General features: G+C 36.6%; 1 protein-coding gene across 1 annotated transcript in view; it reads left to right on the top strand.

The window, feature by feature from the left end:
• LOC754306 overlaps positions 1–17,058 on the top strand; it is a 46,467-nt gene that overhangs the window by 16,416 nt on the left and 12,993 nt on the right. Inside the window, exons 4-7 of the mRNA XM_030989540.1 lie at positions 2,527–2,645; positions 14,424–14,469; positions 15,439–15,557; positions 16,725–16,791. Coding sequence (XP_030845400.1) covers positions 2,527–2,645; positions 14,424–14,469; positions 15,439–15,557; positions 16,725–16,791 — 351 coding nt within the window. The remainder of the gene's footprint in view (positions 1–2,526; positions 2,646–14,423; positions 14,470–15,438; positions 15,558–16,724; positions 16,792–17,058) is intronic.

Raw genomic sequence — 17,058 nt, 5'->3', positions numbered from 1 at the left:
GTAACTTTACCAAGACTTGGTCGAATTTCTTATCATTTTGATGATTCCAGAACCTTGCAATACACACAAATTCTTATATGCTAGATGATCAACCTTTTCTGGTTGATTCCACATCGTTTCTTTCACAATGCAATGGCATGACCAGAACTCAACTTCATCTTTAACTGTATCTCTGTATACATTCCTGGAATAAACAAAAAACAGCTAATGTTTAGAAATTGGTATTAACTTGAGACCTTCAGAGGTGTAGCGAACGGGTGCTACCGATGTTGGTCTTTTCCCTAAAAAATATTAGAGCATCAAATTTCAGTCCGGGATCAGAACCTTGTGTGGGTGGAAAATTGGTCTTAAAGTTCCAGCTTTGTTATTACTCATGCCCCCAAAATCACTTTCACTTTGATTATTTCTTTTGTTTTTTGCATTGAATTGATTGAAATAATAAACCTCAGGGAATTTTTCCTTTACCCTGGAAAATGATGACGTATGGAATGATCTTGAAGGAACACGGAATGCCTGATAAAAAGAGAACAGTTATTTCACAAGATTGAAGATAAACTTGAGTTCTGGTAAAAAAAAAGAAAATGAATTCTCCCAGAATCAAACAAAACTTACGCTGAATGTTCAAGAGTACGATTAAATGTCATTTGCCAAACATCTTATTATAATTTGAAGAAAAAGAAAGAAGAAATAGAATGAAGGGAAAAAAAACACCAATGAGAACTCAGAACTACAAATATCAAATTAATAGAACATTTATAATTTACTATTATTTACATTTACATGAACAACATGTCCAGTTTATATTCCTAACTACAGGTGTATATGACAGTTTAATACATGTTTTTGGTGTTGTTGGTCTGTGTTTGTTAAAAGAATGGGAAGTATGGATCAAATAGTAGCTGCGCAATAAGGATCTCTGTAGACTGCACCTACACTGTACAAATGTATGTATCTGTGTGTAATATAAGACACACAAAATGAGAAGCAAAAGATGATTTGACCAAAAAAATGAGCCTGTTATGTTTTGTCATTTGTGCATGTACATCATTACATTCATTCCAAATTAAGAAATAGATTTGACAGATTAGGTTGTTGTCCAGTTATAGCGGTCAACAAATATTGAATTTCTATCCGTGCCTTTAAGAATATCTCTCCAGCCACTTTATCTGACAGCTGATGTGACATTTTTAGGTTAGAATAAATTGAATTACACGTAGAGTCACAGATTGTATGTAGGTCGGGTTGTCTTGGGGCTTCGACTTGTGACATTGATGTCTTGAATTATAGGATGAAAATAGGATAGAAGATGAGAATATGATATTGTCTTTCCTCCTTTTAATAGTTCACTTCAATTCACATTATTCAATTCAATACCATCTTTTTATTTGTCTACATTAATTTATTAAATGAAAAAAGACAGTGATTAAAAATTTCATGTTAGTACCGGTAAGAGCAAAATTGGAATGACATACCGGTAAACAGGTGATGAAAATAATGATAATGATGATAAAAACATTTAACAGCAACATTATCATTATTGATAACGCTCTTCCTGATGACCGCGGGCCCTCAATCATAATTTCTACTTGAGTGGCAGAAGATATTTTCCATTCTTTGATTTATTTTACATTAAAGAAAGAAAGTGCTTTATCAAGACAACTTTCCAAACGATAAAGTGACAGATGGTTGAAAACAAAGATTAAGTATAAAAGCATATTAAAATTTAGGAGTTTCGCCTAGGCTACATGTAGTAGTGACTTTACATATCTCTCGCCATTGGCTATTGTTATTCTCAGTGTCTTACAAGTCTTACTGTCTCGAACTATCAATAATCCAGTTAATGATTTCTTGATATCCTTGGCACACAGGACATTCTTGCTGGTGTGTTTTTGTACCTTACTCATCATAGAAATGATGTGTTATGATGGCATGTAGTCATGTACATGTAAATGTACATGTACTGCTGGGGAGTCCTAAAAATAGGCCTTAATTGGGAGACTTACAAGTGCTACATTTTACAGTATGTTATTAGTAAAGGACAATATTACTCATAATCCCTGTGTGTTTTCAGTGACTTTGAGTTTTGAGTTTATTGATTTCACATTTCACATGTACAGGGGTTTGTAGATACAATACAGATAAGAAAAATATACATACAGTAAAAGACATTGTTTCATAATACTTTGTAGTGTGTAACCTTTAAATAGTTGTAGACCTATGTAATGGGAGAGAGCATTGTAGTTCCTGTTCAATATTACTTTCCTGTTATAGTCTTCATATGATTAATTTCTTCTTTGTCATTGTTCTTTTTCTTTTTAAAATAACAAAATAAAAATCACATTTAAACATTCATGTACTGTACATCTACAACCTGTACATACACATTTGAATGATATGATCAATATCCTTTTTTTGGCAGTTGAATAAACCAATGATTCGGACACGTCTCCTGTGCCTTCTACCCTACCCCTTCCACTCACTTCTCTTTCTGTTTCCTTCTCTTCTTCTCCCCTTCATCTCTCCCAGGTCAATCTCCTGGCCCGTTTGGAACAAGTTCTGGAATACTGTTCCCATCGCCTTGGCAACAAGATCATCTCACTAGAAGTTCTACTTCTCCTTTCAGTGGTCCTAGACCCTAACGCAAGGTGAGTTACTGCAAGCTTTCTGCCACATTTCATGATGATCAACATTTTCTCCTGCAATAATTGCTCTTGGCCTTTAATATTTTGTAGAAGATAGAGGTTACTAATACTCTTTTCACACTGGTTTTGCTTAACCCCGTACTTTGCTTAGCCCCGTACTATCCTTAACCCCGGACTATTTTTTTGGCTTTTCACACTCGCTGTTTTTAGTCCCGTACTAGCGCCTATTCCGGAATAAGAAAATTCCCGCTGTTCTCACTGCATTTCGTTAACCCCGGATATCGTGTATGTTATGATTGGACATACTTCGCATCTGGCCAGCTGCGATACGCTCCATTGCGTAGTACCGGACTATTTTTCATTTCTGTTCTCATTCATTTGCTTAGCACCGCAATTGCGGGGTTAGCAGGAGTTAGCACCACAATTGCGGAGTTAGCCCTGCTATTTTGCAGGGTTAGTTAACCCCGTACTATAGGTGGGGTTAGCCAACTTTAGCCAGTCTGAACAGAAAGTGGAATAGGCTTAACCCCGTACTATAGGTGGGGCTAAGACCCCCCCCCCCCCCTTAACCCCACCTACAGTACGGGGTTAAAGGGAAAGTCCACCCCAAAAATAAGTTTGTTTCGATAGAGGCAGAATAATAAGAAAATCAGGTGAGTGAAAGTTTGAGCAAATTCTGAATGAAAATAAGAAAGTTATGAATTATTGAAGTTGTGATCAATCAAATACAAATTGGCAACTCTATGACGTATCATGCGAGCTCAACTTCCATTTGCTCAGTACTAAAAAAATCTAAAATTTTCATTTTCCCTCAAGAAAAATTTCAACCATACATGCACCCTAAGTATAATAATTGCAAATATGTTTCTATACTCCCCCTGCAAGGAACAAATTTATATTCCGTCATCAATAACAAAGAAAACATGATTTTATGGAATATTATGCACAAAGCAAATGAAGGAGAGCTCGTATAATAAGTCACAGAGTTGCCAATTTGTATTTGATTGATCACAACTTCAATAATTCATAACTTTCTTATTTTCATTCAGAATTTGCTCAAACTTTCACTCACCTGATTTTCTTATTATTCTGCCTCTATCGAAACAAACTTATTTTTGGGGTGGACTTTCCCTTTAAGCAAATATTGCCAGTGTGAAAACAGTATTAGGGGTTTATAGGGTTTATAGGGTGCTGCAATTAGGGTTGGTTTGAGGGTTTGAGTTTGGGTTGCAATAGGGTTTAGATTAGGATTATGGTCAAGGCTGGGGTTGCAATTGCGGTTAATTTTACATACTGTATGTAGGTTTAGTGTCAGCCTTTGGGTTGCAATACAGGTAAGGTATTAAGATTACGTTTAGAGTCAGGGTTACGTGGAGTGTTTAATCTAGGGCTGAAAAGAAAGTATAGATTGTTTGTAGTATAGGATATTGAGTTATTGACCTCGGAGCAATGGTAGCCATAAGATACATGTACAGTAGGGCTGCGACGTGTAGTCGAATGCTTGAGTACCCGCACGGTTGACAACTACTCGGGTACGATTTTTCGTACCCGAATATTCGGCCGCAAAAAAAAAAAAAAAAATCTGTCCAGGCCGACGCTTACCCGTGCCTGGGTGAGCGGCGGCTGCTGGCATGGTGCCGTTGGTAAAAATGTTTCCCAACTCAAGCACTGTCAAACTCACCACTCAGAACCTGGGACACCATGTTTTTTTATAATTTTTTTGAATTTTTTTGAATTTTTTAGATCTAAAAAATTCACACAAAAAAAAATTCAAAAAAATTCAAAAAAATTATAAAAAAACATAGTGTCCGAATATTCAGGTATTCGCTTGTAAGCCTGGGAGTGTACTCGGGTACCTCATTACATGAAACCACATATCATCCACATAAACAGGAAAGTGTGGTGCAGGACTCCACGTACTCGTACTGAAAAAAAAATTATCATTTGCTAATAGTGATGACAAAATTGAAACGACAGTTCCAATCTCTTAAACACATAACATTTGTATTGATCAGTGTAGATGTACAGTACATGTTATTGTATCAGGTGTATTTGCAATGTGTTATCTTTTGTACCCTGTGTGGTTTTCCTGTATTACTTGCTTCCTGAAATATCTGAAAATTTACATTCAAGTCCACCTGTGACTTATATCAAATGAAAGTAGGTTAAATTTACCACTAGATATTATCAAGATTCAACATGCTGCACAGTCATTATGTTGGTATTGTGGGCCCTGAGGCAGCCATACTGTGCATGACGTAATTGGGTTGATTACTAGTCTAAATACCAGTCTTGTTTGTTTCATTTATCCAAGACAACAATGTACATGTAGGCGGTGTGTTGTGATTTGGAAAGGTTGTATTGTGAGTACATTAGTTCTGTAGTAGTATGAGTAGTAATGTGGGTGTATGGATGTGGGTGGGGAGGAATGTGGGATGACAAGGGGGGTCGAGAGAATCTAATAATACATGTATGATGTACCCAGAGAATGTTTTTTTAGCTCTCACTGGGCTCGTGAAAGAAATTAACTCTTTACAATGTATCTGCTTTAGTCGACTGATCGGACAGAGAGTGGACTGCCACATCACAGTCGACTTTTGCCGCAATGTACAATTTACAATGGGCATACAGTATGCTTCAGATGTAGCAGTCTAACTTTCAATCCATAGTAGATAAAAAGTTGGTGCAGTGAAAATACATGGGGGCTCGGGGCAAATTAGCCCCCAGAATGCCCAAAAGAGCCCCCGAAAGTCATTAAAGAGCCCCCAAAAATTTGCATAGAGTTCAATGCAAAACAGATTAAAGAGTGTTGTTTTCAAGCAAGCCATAGTTAATTTGTAGACATGGGATAAATAGTGATATTAGATTAATTCCAATATGTAATTATTCTGAATTTTATTGAATTTAAATAGAGGAATCTGTGCAAAGTTATTATAATTGTACTAGATTGCATACAGTACATGTGCATACATCTGTAAGTATTCTGTTGATGAAAGAAGTTAACCTCTCTTTGTGTCGCTCTTGATTGGATTTCTAATGAGCCTCAATCGTAAGATAGATTGAATAGTTCATCTCAAGGGAGTTAATGATAATTAATCAATCTAAACTGTGAGATGACTCTAGCTAGTGAGATAGTGGATGGGGAAAACATGAAGGACTGTGTACGCAATCAAAATAATCTTACTCATTTTAGGGAAGGAGAGGACAGTAGGGGGGGGGGGGGGTGAGTGAGATGTCTCGAAAGAGAGTACATGTACACATTTCTACAACAACAACAAAGTTTTTTTTCTCAAATGAAAAAACTGTTTACTTTTTCAGGGGAGGGGGTGTTGACCCATAGATCATTCCAAAAAGTTCTGTTTTGTGCCAATTATTTCAAGAAACTGTTAAAATTAGAAATGACGCTTTAGCGTACATACAATCAGTAAGTCATGGGGGGGGGGGGGGTTGATATTGGGATGGAGAGAGTGCTCATTTATCCCCACTATAATCTCCAGTTTTTACTCCTCACTGTATATTTAAAAAAAATGTTACATGTATGATGATTCCATGAGCTCCATCTTTCTCCTCATTCTCTTGTCCCTCTTCTCCATTTTCCTCCCAATCCCCCCCCCCCTCTCTCTCTCTCTCTCTCTCTTTCTCTCTCTCTTTCTCTCCCTCTCTCTCTTTCTCTCCCTCCCTTCTTACTTTCTACATGTACAGTAAATCTCTATTCACCTTTCTCCATTCTCTCTCCTCCTCTAAGCCTACTATTAAGGCTCTTTCCTCTCTCAAAATTACAAGTAATCATGTACATTGTATGTACAATATAGGTATATCATCATACCATAACCTCTGTACAACTTATAATATTTACTAACAAAGCTCTAAAGACTTGTCCTGTTGTAGGTCTTACACTTAAATACCGTACCCTTATCTTGTGCATGAAGATCAATTTTGCTGTAGGTTGCATTATTTATTTTACTTAAAAACAGCACTTTGTATTTTCAGACCGAAATAGACTACTCCCCTTTTCTGGGTAGAGAGGTAATTTTGAGGCAATTGGGTCAAATTAGCGAAATGAATTTGGTAGACAGGCTGAGTCATAATGGAGGAGAGTGGAGAAAGGGGTCGAGCAACCTCTTTCCCCGGTCATTTGCCTTCATCTGAGCGGATGGATATGAGTTTGAAAAACCTGTCAGAGATGATTTTTTTTTTATTGCAGGATTGGTGGATGATTTGGAAAGATGAGAACTTGGGCAGACTTGCTGTACATATATATGTACATTTACATATACACTTCATAAGAAGAAAGTATGATTCTGGGCACTGGGCAATGTTAAAGGGTATTAATTTATTATATTCTGGCAGATAGGGAATATCATTGTCAAATGTTTTTCAAACCGAAATGAGACATGATTTCATGCGTACATGTATGAGGTACCACGGATGAAAACTACATGTATACAATTTTAATTAACACGCTTAGAAACAAATGAAGCTTAGTTTAAAAAGTGCTTCTTCGTATTATGGTAAAAATTGATGATGATTCTGATCCCCAAATACCTCTACCACAGGGAAAAAAATCGATTACAACATTTCGGGGACTACTTTTCAAGCTTGCTTGCATGAAAATAACACTCTTTAATTTGTTTTGCATTGAACTCTGTGCAAATTTTGGGGGCTCTTTTTTTACTTTCGGGGGCTCTTATAGGCATTTCGGGGGCTAATTTGCCCCGAGCCCCCATGTATTTTTTTCCTGCTCTACCACACTACTAAACCCCTTCCAAACTGACCAATCAAGAGATCAAGAGATCATTTAGGGTAGTGTGTTGTTAAGTACTAGTCTGCAGTTGGTCTGGCGTCATTGTCTTTGAGGCTGTTCACACCAGCAGAGATAGCGCGCGCTATACCGTGCTGTCTGTGCGGTATGGATGGTACAACGTCATTTCGGTCCGCCCAACAGCGAGCCATGGCAAGCCAAAACGGCGTGCCACTGGAGCACCTCTTGGGGGTGGTCCATGAGAGATAGCGCTGTCTAGCGCGCGCTAGAAAAAAGGGGGTGCTACGATAGACCACGCTATCTCATTGCCGTGTGAACAGCCTCTTTGATGTGAATATGGTACATACATGTACAAGTACATGCATGTTGTTCAGGTTTAATACCCCAGGGACACTGATGAGAGCGACATTGGTCCAACAACAAAACAAAAATCAAAAATCAAAACGCCGTTACTGCAGGAGATCCTTCAAGCGATTTTCCTTCAATGCAGATTCTTGCTCATTTCAAGCCATATCACACTGCACAGTTTGACCCAGAAAGTATAGGTCAACTATGGCGCAAGCTCTCTAAATTTGTTTATGGTCGACTATCTGCCACAATAATAACGTCATAGAATCATGATTGAGATCTCTGTTGCATTCAAGCGATTTTTAGAATCATGTTACAAAACGCATCTTTTTTCAGCGTTTTCTGTTTACGTTTTGAAACAGTTTATTTTTACGACCGCAAAAAATTGCTTGAATGCAACAATGTTTTAAACTAAACGCCTTTGAAAACCGTGTTTGTAGAGTTAAAAAAAGTGTCGCTTGAACGGACCCTTGGTCGTTTGCAATCGGCTTTGAGTCGGTTTGGTTGGTGACTAAGATATAAATTTATTTGCTTTAGGGCCAGGCTACGTGAACAACTTTTGACAAAAATTCAGAAATTCATTTTGTGTGAACAAGATTATCATACTTGACCCTGTTCTTAGCTGAACCTAAATTCATGTTGTCATGTCATTTTTTTTCTAACAAAATGATGTTGGTTAATCCTAATTTAACCATGTTGTTATCAAGTTGTAATAGCTGAACCTAAAATCATGTTGTTGTCATGTGGTATGATCAGGAATTGAACAAAAAAGGGAATTTCCCTTACATGTTTGGAGACTGAATCACTCTCCATGCATGCCAAGGTCAAATCTTTTTTAGGTCACATATCATGTAGTTGTCAAGGGAGCAACAGATTAAATCATTGGCTGCCTGCAAGAGGGTCATGGCAGCTACAGCTATATATTGTTAATGGCAGTTACTGCCTTTTTGTGAGAAGTGGACAAAGTGCTCTGGGGGGTGTTTCACAAAGATCCTAAGTTGAACTTACATGTATCTCTAAGTTGGACTTAAAAATTATGGAAAGCCATTAGCATCTTTGAAAATATTTTGTAAAAGTTATTTTGAAAGGCATTAATTGTTTATTCAAATCTATTCATATTTTCTATCATCAAGGAGATTTCATGTTCTGGATGTGGAATTTATAAAAAGTCTAAAATACTTGAATTTCTGCTTTTGAATATATTTCATTTTAAGACTCCAATGGCTATCCATTATTTTTAAGTCCAACTTAGAGTTGAGTTCTACTTAGGATCTTTGTGAAACACCCCCCTGTTGTGTATCAGGCAGAAGAGCATTTTCATTGAAATCCAGAAAATTTGTTATGGTCACGATTTGCCTATGAATGCACTTTTCTTTGGTCTCACAACCATGCCAGTATATAATGTATGCTGGAATTGACCAGTATATATGTCAGTACACCTAAGTTTCAGCCTTGACACCAATAATATACACTAGAAATGTTTGGTGTTTAGTTTCTTTACACCTGTTACTGATATTATGGAGTCTGCTCATGTCCAGTGGTTGACATACAATTTACCAATGTAAACATTGAAACTCAAGTACCATGCAGGAGTGGCACTTTGTTACCACTACAATGACATTGTGTCATCATGGTCTCACAGGTGCAGAAAACACCATATTTTAAATCTTTGCGTACTGGTGTATGTTCTGAATAAAGAGTAATACAGATTTCTGTAGGAAATACTTTGTATTTTTCCACTTTTCCTAAGCTCTGTTCAAGCTTCCCACAGGTACATGTGGTTACTTAGTTGGCAAAGAACAAATGTTTGTTACCGTTTTAACGGTATATAAACCGCCCTCGTTTATTAACCGCACCCCTCTTTTTCACCCTAAAAAAAAAAAATTGCTGACTCTTTCGGCAGCAAGCCAGGTCCGTGTTAAAAAACCCACACGGGAAGGCCTTTCATTTAACTGCGAGGTGCAGCTGAATGTGTAAGATCATTAATGTAAATTAAAAAACAGTAAAGGACCTAGATAGGAACCTTGTGGTACGCCATGTACTGGAAGAAAAATTGGAGGAATTATTATTATAAACTACATATTGAGATCTATCAGAAAGATTACTTTCAAACCAAGATGACCGACAAATTTGAGTGTTGTTCTAGTTTCCGAGTTGTGAGTCAACACACCGATTACTGAGCTGGGAGACATTGTCAGGCATAGCGCCAGGTGGAGGGGCATAAATCGAAACTTTAAAAAAAAAAGTGTGGTTAATACACTGTTAAGTACAGTAGTATTTTTGCAACCAGAGGACCAACGGCTTTAGGTCCTTTCTGAGGGACCTGGTGATGAGGATTAATGCCTTTAATACCAAAGGGCACTAGTGCAACGACTTGGTTTCAGTCGCTGGATTAAGAGACCACTGCTCTACCAACTGAGCTATCACGCCTCCTCTACATGTCATCTGTTCTGGAGCCAGAACATATAGTACTCACATGTACAGTACATGTACATGTACTTTATTGAAGAGTTAACACCCTTCTGGCTTAGAAAAATACCAGGCCTGGAACATATGGCATTCATACAGTGTACATGTGCATGCAATTCACTCCCCACTCCTCTTTATTTTCCCCTGAAATGTTGTACTATCATTATTCATTAACATCCAAGTTCAAAATCTTGCCCTGATAGAAAAGAGAACATTAAAGGTATGGTATGGGGTCATGAATTTGGTTCGAATGTACATATTGGAAGCATATGCGATCCTAAAATATTCAGTGATCGTTGTCGCGGTTGAAATCAAGTCTAAAGTTATGAAATTGTAAATAATAAACTCTTTATGTTGTATAGCTCCCTCTCAAGGTCGAGATATTAATTAAGCTATAAAACAACGTTTCTTGACCATAATCAACCGATTAGCAATTCCTGTTTGGAAGTTATATATCACAACTACATGTAAATATTCTGAGTTTTTCATGGTCGCAGCTACCATTGTAGGCCGTATATATGCGCTATTTGAAATTTATCAAAATTTACCGGGAGCAATTTTTCTCGAAAGCAGAAGTGTTTTAGGGGCTAAATTTTCTAGTGCTTATAATACATCCACAGGGGCATCCAAATATATCAGAATTGTAAAGAATCACTATCCACCCAATTTTCCAAATATCCCAAAACTGTTTATTACCTTTGATAATGGATATTTCTTACATGCACATACAACTGTAGTAATTAGGCTTGAGTCGGTACGGTCGATCACACCGGGACCCGACCGTTGCCGTCGGGTCCCGGTTTCGTTTTTTGAGAACCGGTGCTCCGAAAAAAATAATGAAATATGTAAGAAATTGCAGTTTTGCACACCACTAAAATCAATCCACCCTAAAACTTAAGTATTTAATTGTTACCAATCGTATTCTAGCTCATCCAGAATCAATCCGAACTGCTGATATAAATATGGGTTGCAAAGCAGTTCGCCCCATGGGGTTGTTGTTGCCAGCTGCTAGCTATAGCTACTGTACTGGCCGGGTTTGTCGGCAGAATTAATAAATCAGGTTGAAAGAAACATTAATGTTTGAATAATAAAACGACTTTCTAAAAAGTACTTCTTTACAACATACCGATCGAATAATTTTTAAAAGACAAAATATATATTTTTTCTTTGATTTTGAACACCGTATGCTTCTTTTAAAAGCTGAAAATGACTTGGTAATCACAAGAAGTTTCGATACGGATAGCTGTTGCAATGCAAGTTCAGACTAGTCTCGGAAAAATGCGCAGTGCTCCTTGTTAGCTATAATGCGTGCCAGAACGAACCCAAACAAAGACGTGATCGTAACGAGAAAAAAATCATTAAAAACTACGAGAGCACAATTGGAAAGACAACTACTCAAAATTATCGTAAGCAGATACATAACTTGGAGGAAGAATACAATAATTGTCCAAGAAAAGCCACTTAAATAGTGATATTTAATGAGTTACTATAGGTACAATCATTATCGGAAGGGCCTGCTGCAATATATCTAAACGTGTTTAAATTGAACACGAGGCAAATACCGCCCTCTACGGTAAAAAGCAGTATAACAAAGGATTCGAGTATTTGCAGCAGGCCCCTTGCGATAAAAATGTACCCAGTAATTACTCCTCGATTATCACAATTTCTGTGGCATTTCTTGGGCGATTATTGAATTCTTTGTCCAAGTTATGTATCTGATTATGGTAATTTTGAGCAGTATATCTTTCCAATTGTGCTCTCGTAGTTTTTAATGATTTTTTTCTCGTTACGATCACGTCTTTGTTTGGGTTCGTTCTGGCACGCATTACAGATAACGAGGAGCACTGCGCATTTTTCCGAGACTAGTCTGAACTTGCCTTGCAACAGCTATTCGTATCGAAACTTCTTGTGATTACCAAGTAATTTTCAGCTTTTAAAAAAAAGCATGCGATGTTTAAAATAAGAGATAAATATTTATTTTTGTCTTTAAAATATTATATGATCGGTATATTGTACAGAAGAATTTTTTAGAAAGCCGTTCTATTATTCTAACATTCATATTTTTTGACCAGATTTATTCAACCTGCATAAATCAAAATGGCGGCTCGATTGTAGTCTTTATATTTTTGCTCGAGTTTTTTTTACTTTTAGAGGCACGATAATGGCACTAAACATCGCCAATCATGGATGAATATAATGTCAAATGGAAGAATATACCAATCTGTGCCGAGGTATGCATGTGTTGATTTATTTGACTGATAAAAATGTCACTTTTAAGGGACATACTGATGATATGCGCTTTTTATAGAGGCAAGTGACAAATCCTGCGAGCTGATTTCGGGACACCGGGTCCCGACCGGTGCAAGGCCGTCGGGACCCGGTTTATGAAAATCCCGACATGACTCAGGCCTAGACATGTAGAGCAACACAAAACAAACTTTTTTATTCCTTGATCAAACACACCCACACCTGCACTTGGCACACTACAAGGTTAGGAAGACACACCCATCTTATATGGGCAATGCCAAGTTTAACCACCCAGTATTAATCTTTGTATAAATGCAATTGAATAAATCTGTTTATCATAACTGTTATGCTAGATGTCGTTTGTTTGGAATCAGAAGGGTATTAAATCAGTGTTAAAGTATATATCGGTTAATGCCTTTTTGCCTCCACAAGCAGATGATATGGAGCTATTAGGCCAAATAAAATAAAAAAACATGTTTTTAATAGCGTCCTGCCTTTATGCAAAATAGGAAGGAGGAGGCCCTTTTTTTCTTCTTTTTTTCCCAAAATGGCTGCTCGGTACATTTTCCCTGACAGCCTGGCTATTTTTTAAGATGGCCACTGCCATTTTTTTTAAAATCAGAAATAGATCCATTTTACCAGTGTTTTTTTGTTGTTGTCTGAATTAAAAAAAATATATAAAAAAAATAAAATTAATTGACTTGCTATCAGATGGCAGCTAGTAGCCTGGATTGTAGGATTATACCAGCCCCTGCTCCCCCTTCTTACATGTATGTGTGTGTATATATATACCCCTCTCTCTCTCTCTCTCTCTCTCTCCTCTCTCTCTCTCTCTCTCTCTCTCTCTCTCTCTCTATCTCTCTCTCTCTCTCTCTCTTACCCTCTCACTCTCTCTCAATTTGTGTTGAATTAGCGAACATACAACTATCAAATATAGTGCTCTGCCAAACTATAATTTATCCGCAGTGAGAGTGGATCTTAATCCATTGACATTTGATCTAGAGGTGATAATATATATTCATAATAATTATGTAGCTTGAGACAGACTACACATGTACATTGTAGGCCTACGGTATGTTTATTTTCTTACAAAGTGCTAGACTTGATAGCGCTAGAATTCAGACTCAGTTCAACACATGTTTATTGCTTGGAGGGTAAGCCGAGGGTGTCATTCACATATCTAAAAATATAGCTTCTGTGCAGTTTTTGATTTGTATTTCTAAACCACAACTTGATTTACATCCAAAACATAAAAAAAACAAAAACTCAAACAGTAATACCAACATGAAAAGATAATGCATACATGTACATGTACAGTGTATACTGTATCTTGACAGCCCAGAGGTTATACAAAGGACAAGGAAAAAAGAAAAAATGTTGTCTGAAAACAAGGAACCCAATGCCAAAATGAACAAATTTTCTTGTTCACAGACTTTTAATAAAAGGGCATTTGTAGTCTTTTATTACCATTTCTTGTCGTTGAAACTTGATTTTGATTGTTGTTGCCTGCCTGTATATGTAGTTGAAGGAGACTAGTTGGTGCCTGCCCAGTGTGAAAATTGCCACAATTATTTTACAAATTTCATTTTTCAAAGAAACATTGTTTTCCTGAGAAAACCTTCCCTTCATAATGGAATGAAAAGATATACATGTTGATATTAAAGATAAGATGCATGCACACAGTATGCATTTATTATGTACTTCCAGTGAATTGTTTGGTTGCCATGATGATTTCCTATCAAGCTATGATGTTTTTGTCGGGGGGGGGGGGGGGGGGGAATTAGTATCATTTTTTTCTTCTTATTAACTTTTATGTTTGTGTGTATTATGCATTTATTATGAATGGATGTATAATTAATGTATACCCACTTTAATATCTATTAATAGGGGAAAACATGCATTTTCAAATCGTCTGATATGGAATATTTTTTTTATTTTTTTATTTATTTGTGCAGCTTCAACAAGGCAGATACATGGTCATCTCGCTCCTCTTTCTCAAAGGTAAGGAAATAATGATCATTTGCAGACTATAGCAAACAATTTCATTCTACCGGTAACAATTAAATATATTTTTTAGAGTAAATATTTAATTTATGCAGTTTATCAACTCTACAGCTTTATTTCTAATTTTTTTTTAGTAATAGGTGTCCTTGTCCATTAAAAAAGGTATTCAAGATATTAAGGCTATACACACAAATGTATTTGACAATGAGTTATAAGCATACATGTGCTGATGTGCATGTAGAAAGGTGAGCCATTAGCATAATTAGAACATTTAATGATAAATTATTGGTGACATATAAACAAAATGTAATACTCCTAAATAAATTAGAACATTTAATGATAAATTTATGGTGACATACATGTACATGAACAAAAATGTAATACTCCTCCTAATAGTGTTTACTTTTATAAGTGCATCAATCATTCAATTCTCTTGCATTGTACTGTTGTGTTGCTGGTTTCAGCACTTTTGAAATAGTGTTCATTTACTCTGTGATAACTCTTCCTGACGTTGTGGTTATTTATGCTGTCTAAGAATTTGTGTCAAAATGACATGTACATGTAGCTTAGAAGCATAATGCACATTATATTCTGAAACCATATGGAGGTGAGGTGAAAATAATTTCCATTTTTTTTGTCTATCACACCTTTGACAGCTAGAATACAGCAGATGTTGTCTAATTTGATACCAAGACTTGTGAACTTGTTGTCTGTACTATCAAATCTGTTAAAGTGTTAATAATGTGGTATGAAATCTATTGTACTTCCACTCCATATAACAGTCTGTAGTAATCTGAAGCAGACAAACACCATACATAGTTACATACATACATACATGTACATAAAGATCACTTGCTGCATGTAGCTTGTACATGTATGAGCCCTGTGATGTACACTGTGTATTATACACCGTATGTTGCAATACTGACTGGGAGACTGGTAAATGATCATATCTTGTACCTACAGAGTTCGGTGCTAGCACAGCTGATCAACCACTTTGGTGCATGTAGAGGGTTCGAGCAGGTGAGGCAGAGACTGCGTCAGGCCAGGGATCTCAGTATTGCTCATCTAGCAGCTCTCTTGAGGTGAGGATGAATCAATGAATGATTTTTTTTTTTTTTTTTTGGGGGGGGGGGGGGGTAAAATAACCATTTCTGTTCTTCTTTATTTACTCATAATAATATAAACATCTTCACATTTTTAGCATTTGCCTCCATTTTTGGAAGGATATACACTATGAACATGACGGACAAAGAAAGAGGACAAAATGTGTAGAACAGGTGAATATGCATGTGACACCTGTTCTACACATTTTTATATAATAGCAGTGAAGGGATGTTCCTTTGTCTACCACAGCAATTGTTGAGGGTAGAATGAAGAACTGTATATTTTGTCCACTTTCTTTGTCCGTCATGTTCATAGTGATACATGGTTTTCTAATATTTTCTTCTATCTGTAAACGATTATTCAAAAGGTAAAACAAAACAGAAAAAAATTATGTTTTATTCTATTTTTCTTTAAATTCTTTTCCAACAAAATTTTTGTAAATAGTGAAAAATGCATAATTCAAAATAATATTAACATGAATGATTGATATGAGAAGACGAAGGAAGGAGGGGCGGGGGGGGGGGGGGGGGGGAGGTAGATGGATGAGGAATGGGTGAAGGGAGGATGGAATGAGGGAAAGATGAAATTAGGAGAGCAGTGGGATAAGGGATGGAAAGATGGGAAGAATGAATAGAGAAAACAAGAGGAAGCAGGATAAGAAAGATTATGCAATAATAGAAGGAGCAAAATGGAGGAAGGATATGAAAGAACAGAAGGGCAAGTAGAAGGGAAAGTATGTCTGAAGATAAGGAAAGCAAAGGAGAGGGATGGAAAGAATAGGGGTAAAACAAGTTTGAAAGGACAAAGGAATATATTAGAGGAAATAAACAAAGGGAGGAGTGATAGAAAGGATGAAGGAAGTGAGATATAGAAAAATGAAAGAGAAGAGTAAGGAGGGGGAAACAAAGGGAGGAGGGTGGAAATGAAAGCAGGAAAGAAATGATATGGATGATAATGAAAAATACAAGGGGGGATAAATCAAAGGAAAATAAAAGGGATGCGATTAGGGGAGGGGGGAAGAAAAGGGAGGGGATGGAAAAAAGATGGGAGATAAAGAAGAAAGGGATTGTTAAAACTTGGAAATAAAGGACAATGTTATATGAAATTGCACCATAAGTAATTTTACTTTTCTCTTTGTCTTGCAGGCCTTTTGGACAGTGTTACCAGCAGCTTACAGCCGATACAATCAAAAGCTACTTCCTTCCCACTGTGGTAAGTCTTCTTTTTATTTATTTGTTTTTTATTATTAGTTCTTTTACTTTAATAGCTGTTAAATAATGATAAGAATGACCACTACAGTAAAGCATTTTCTTGGGAGGAGACAAGAAACCGCATCACCGTTGTTTTGACATGTTTTACAAAATGGTTTTGACCTGCTACAATTAATGAAGATCCTCGTGATCTAACCTTTCAAAGGTTCATAATTTTCTTTTCCAATGTCATTCATGTTTTTGTAAAGGCGCTATATAAATATTAATA

This window comes from Strongylocentrotus purpuratus, unplaced genomic scaffold (genome assembly GCF_000002235.5).
Source record: "Strongylocentrotus purpuratus isolate Spur 01 unplaced genomic scaffold, Spur_5.0 spur5_contig_842, whole genome shotgun sequence".
NCBI classification, from domain to species: Eukaryota; Metazoa; Echinodermata; class Echinoidea; order Camarodonta; family Strongylocentrotidae; genus Strongylocentrotus; species Strongylocentrotus purpuratus.
Note: the sequence above shows the minus strand (reverse complement) of the source record. Positions and strands in the feature narration are given on the sequence as shown.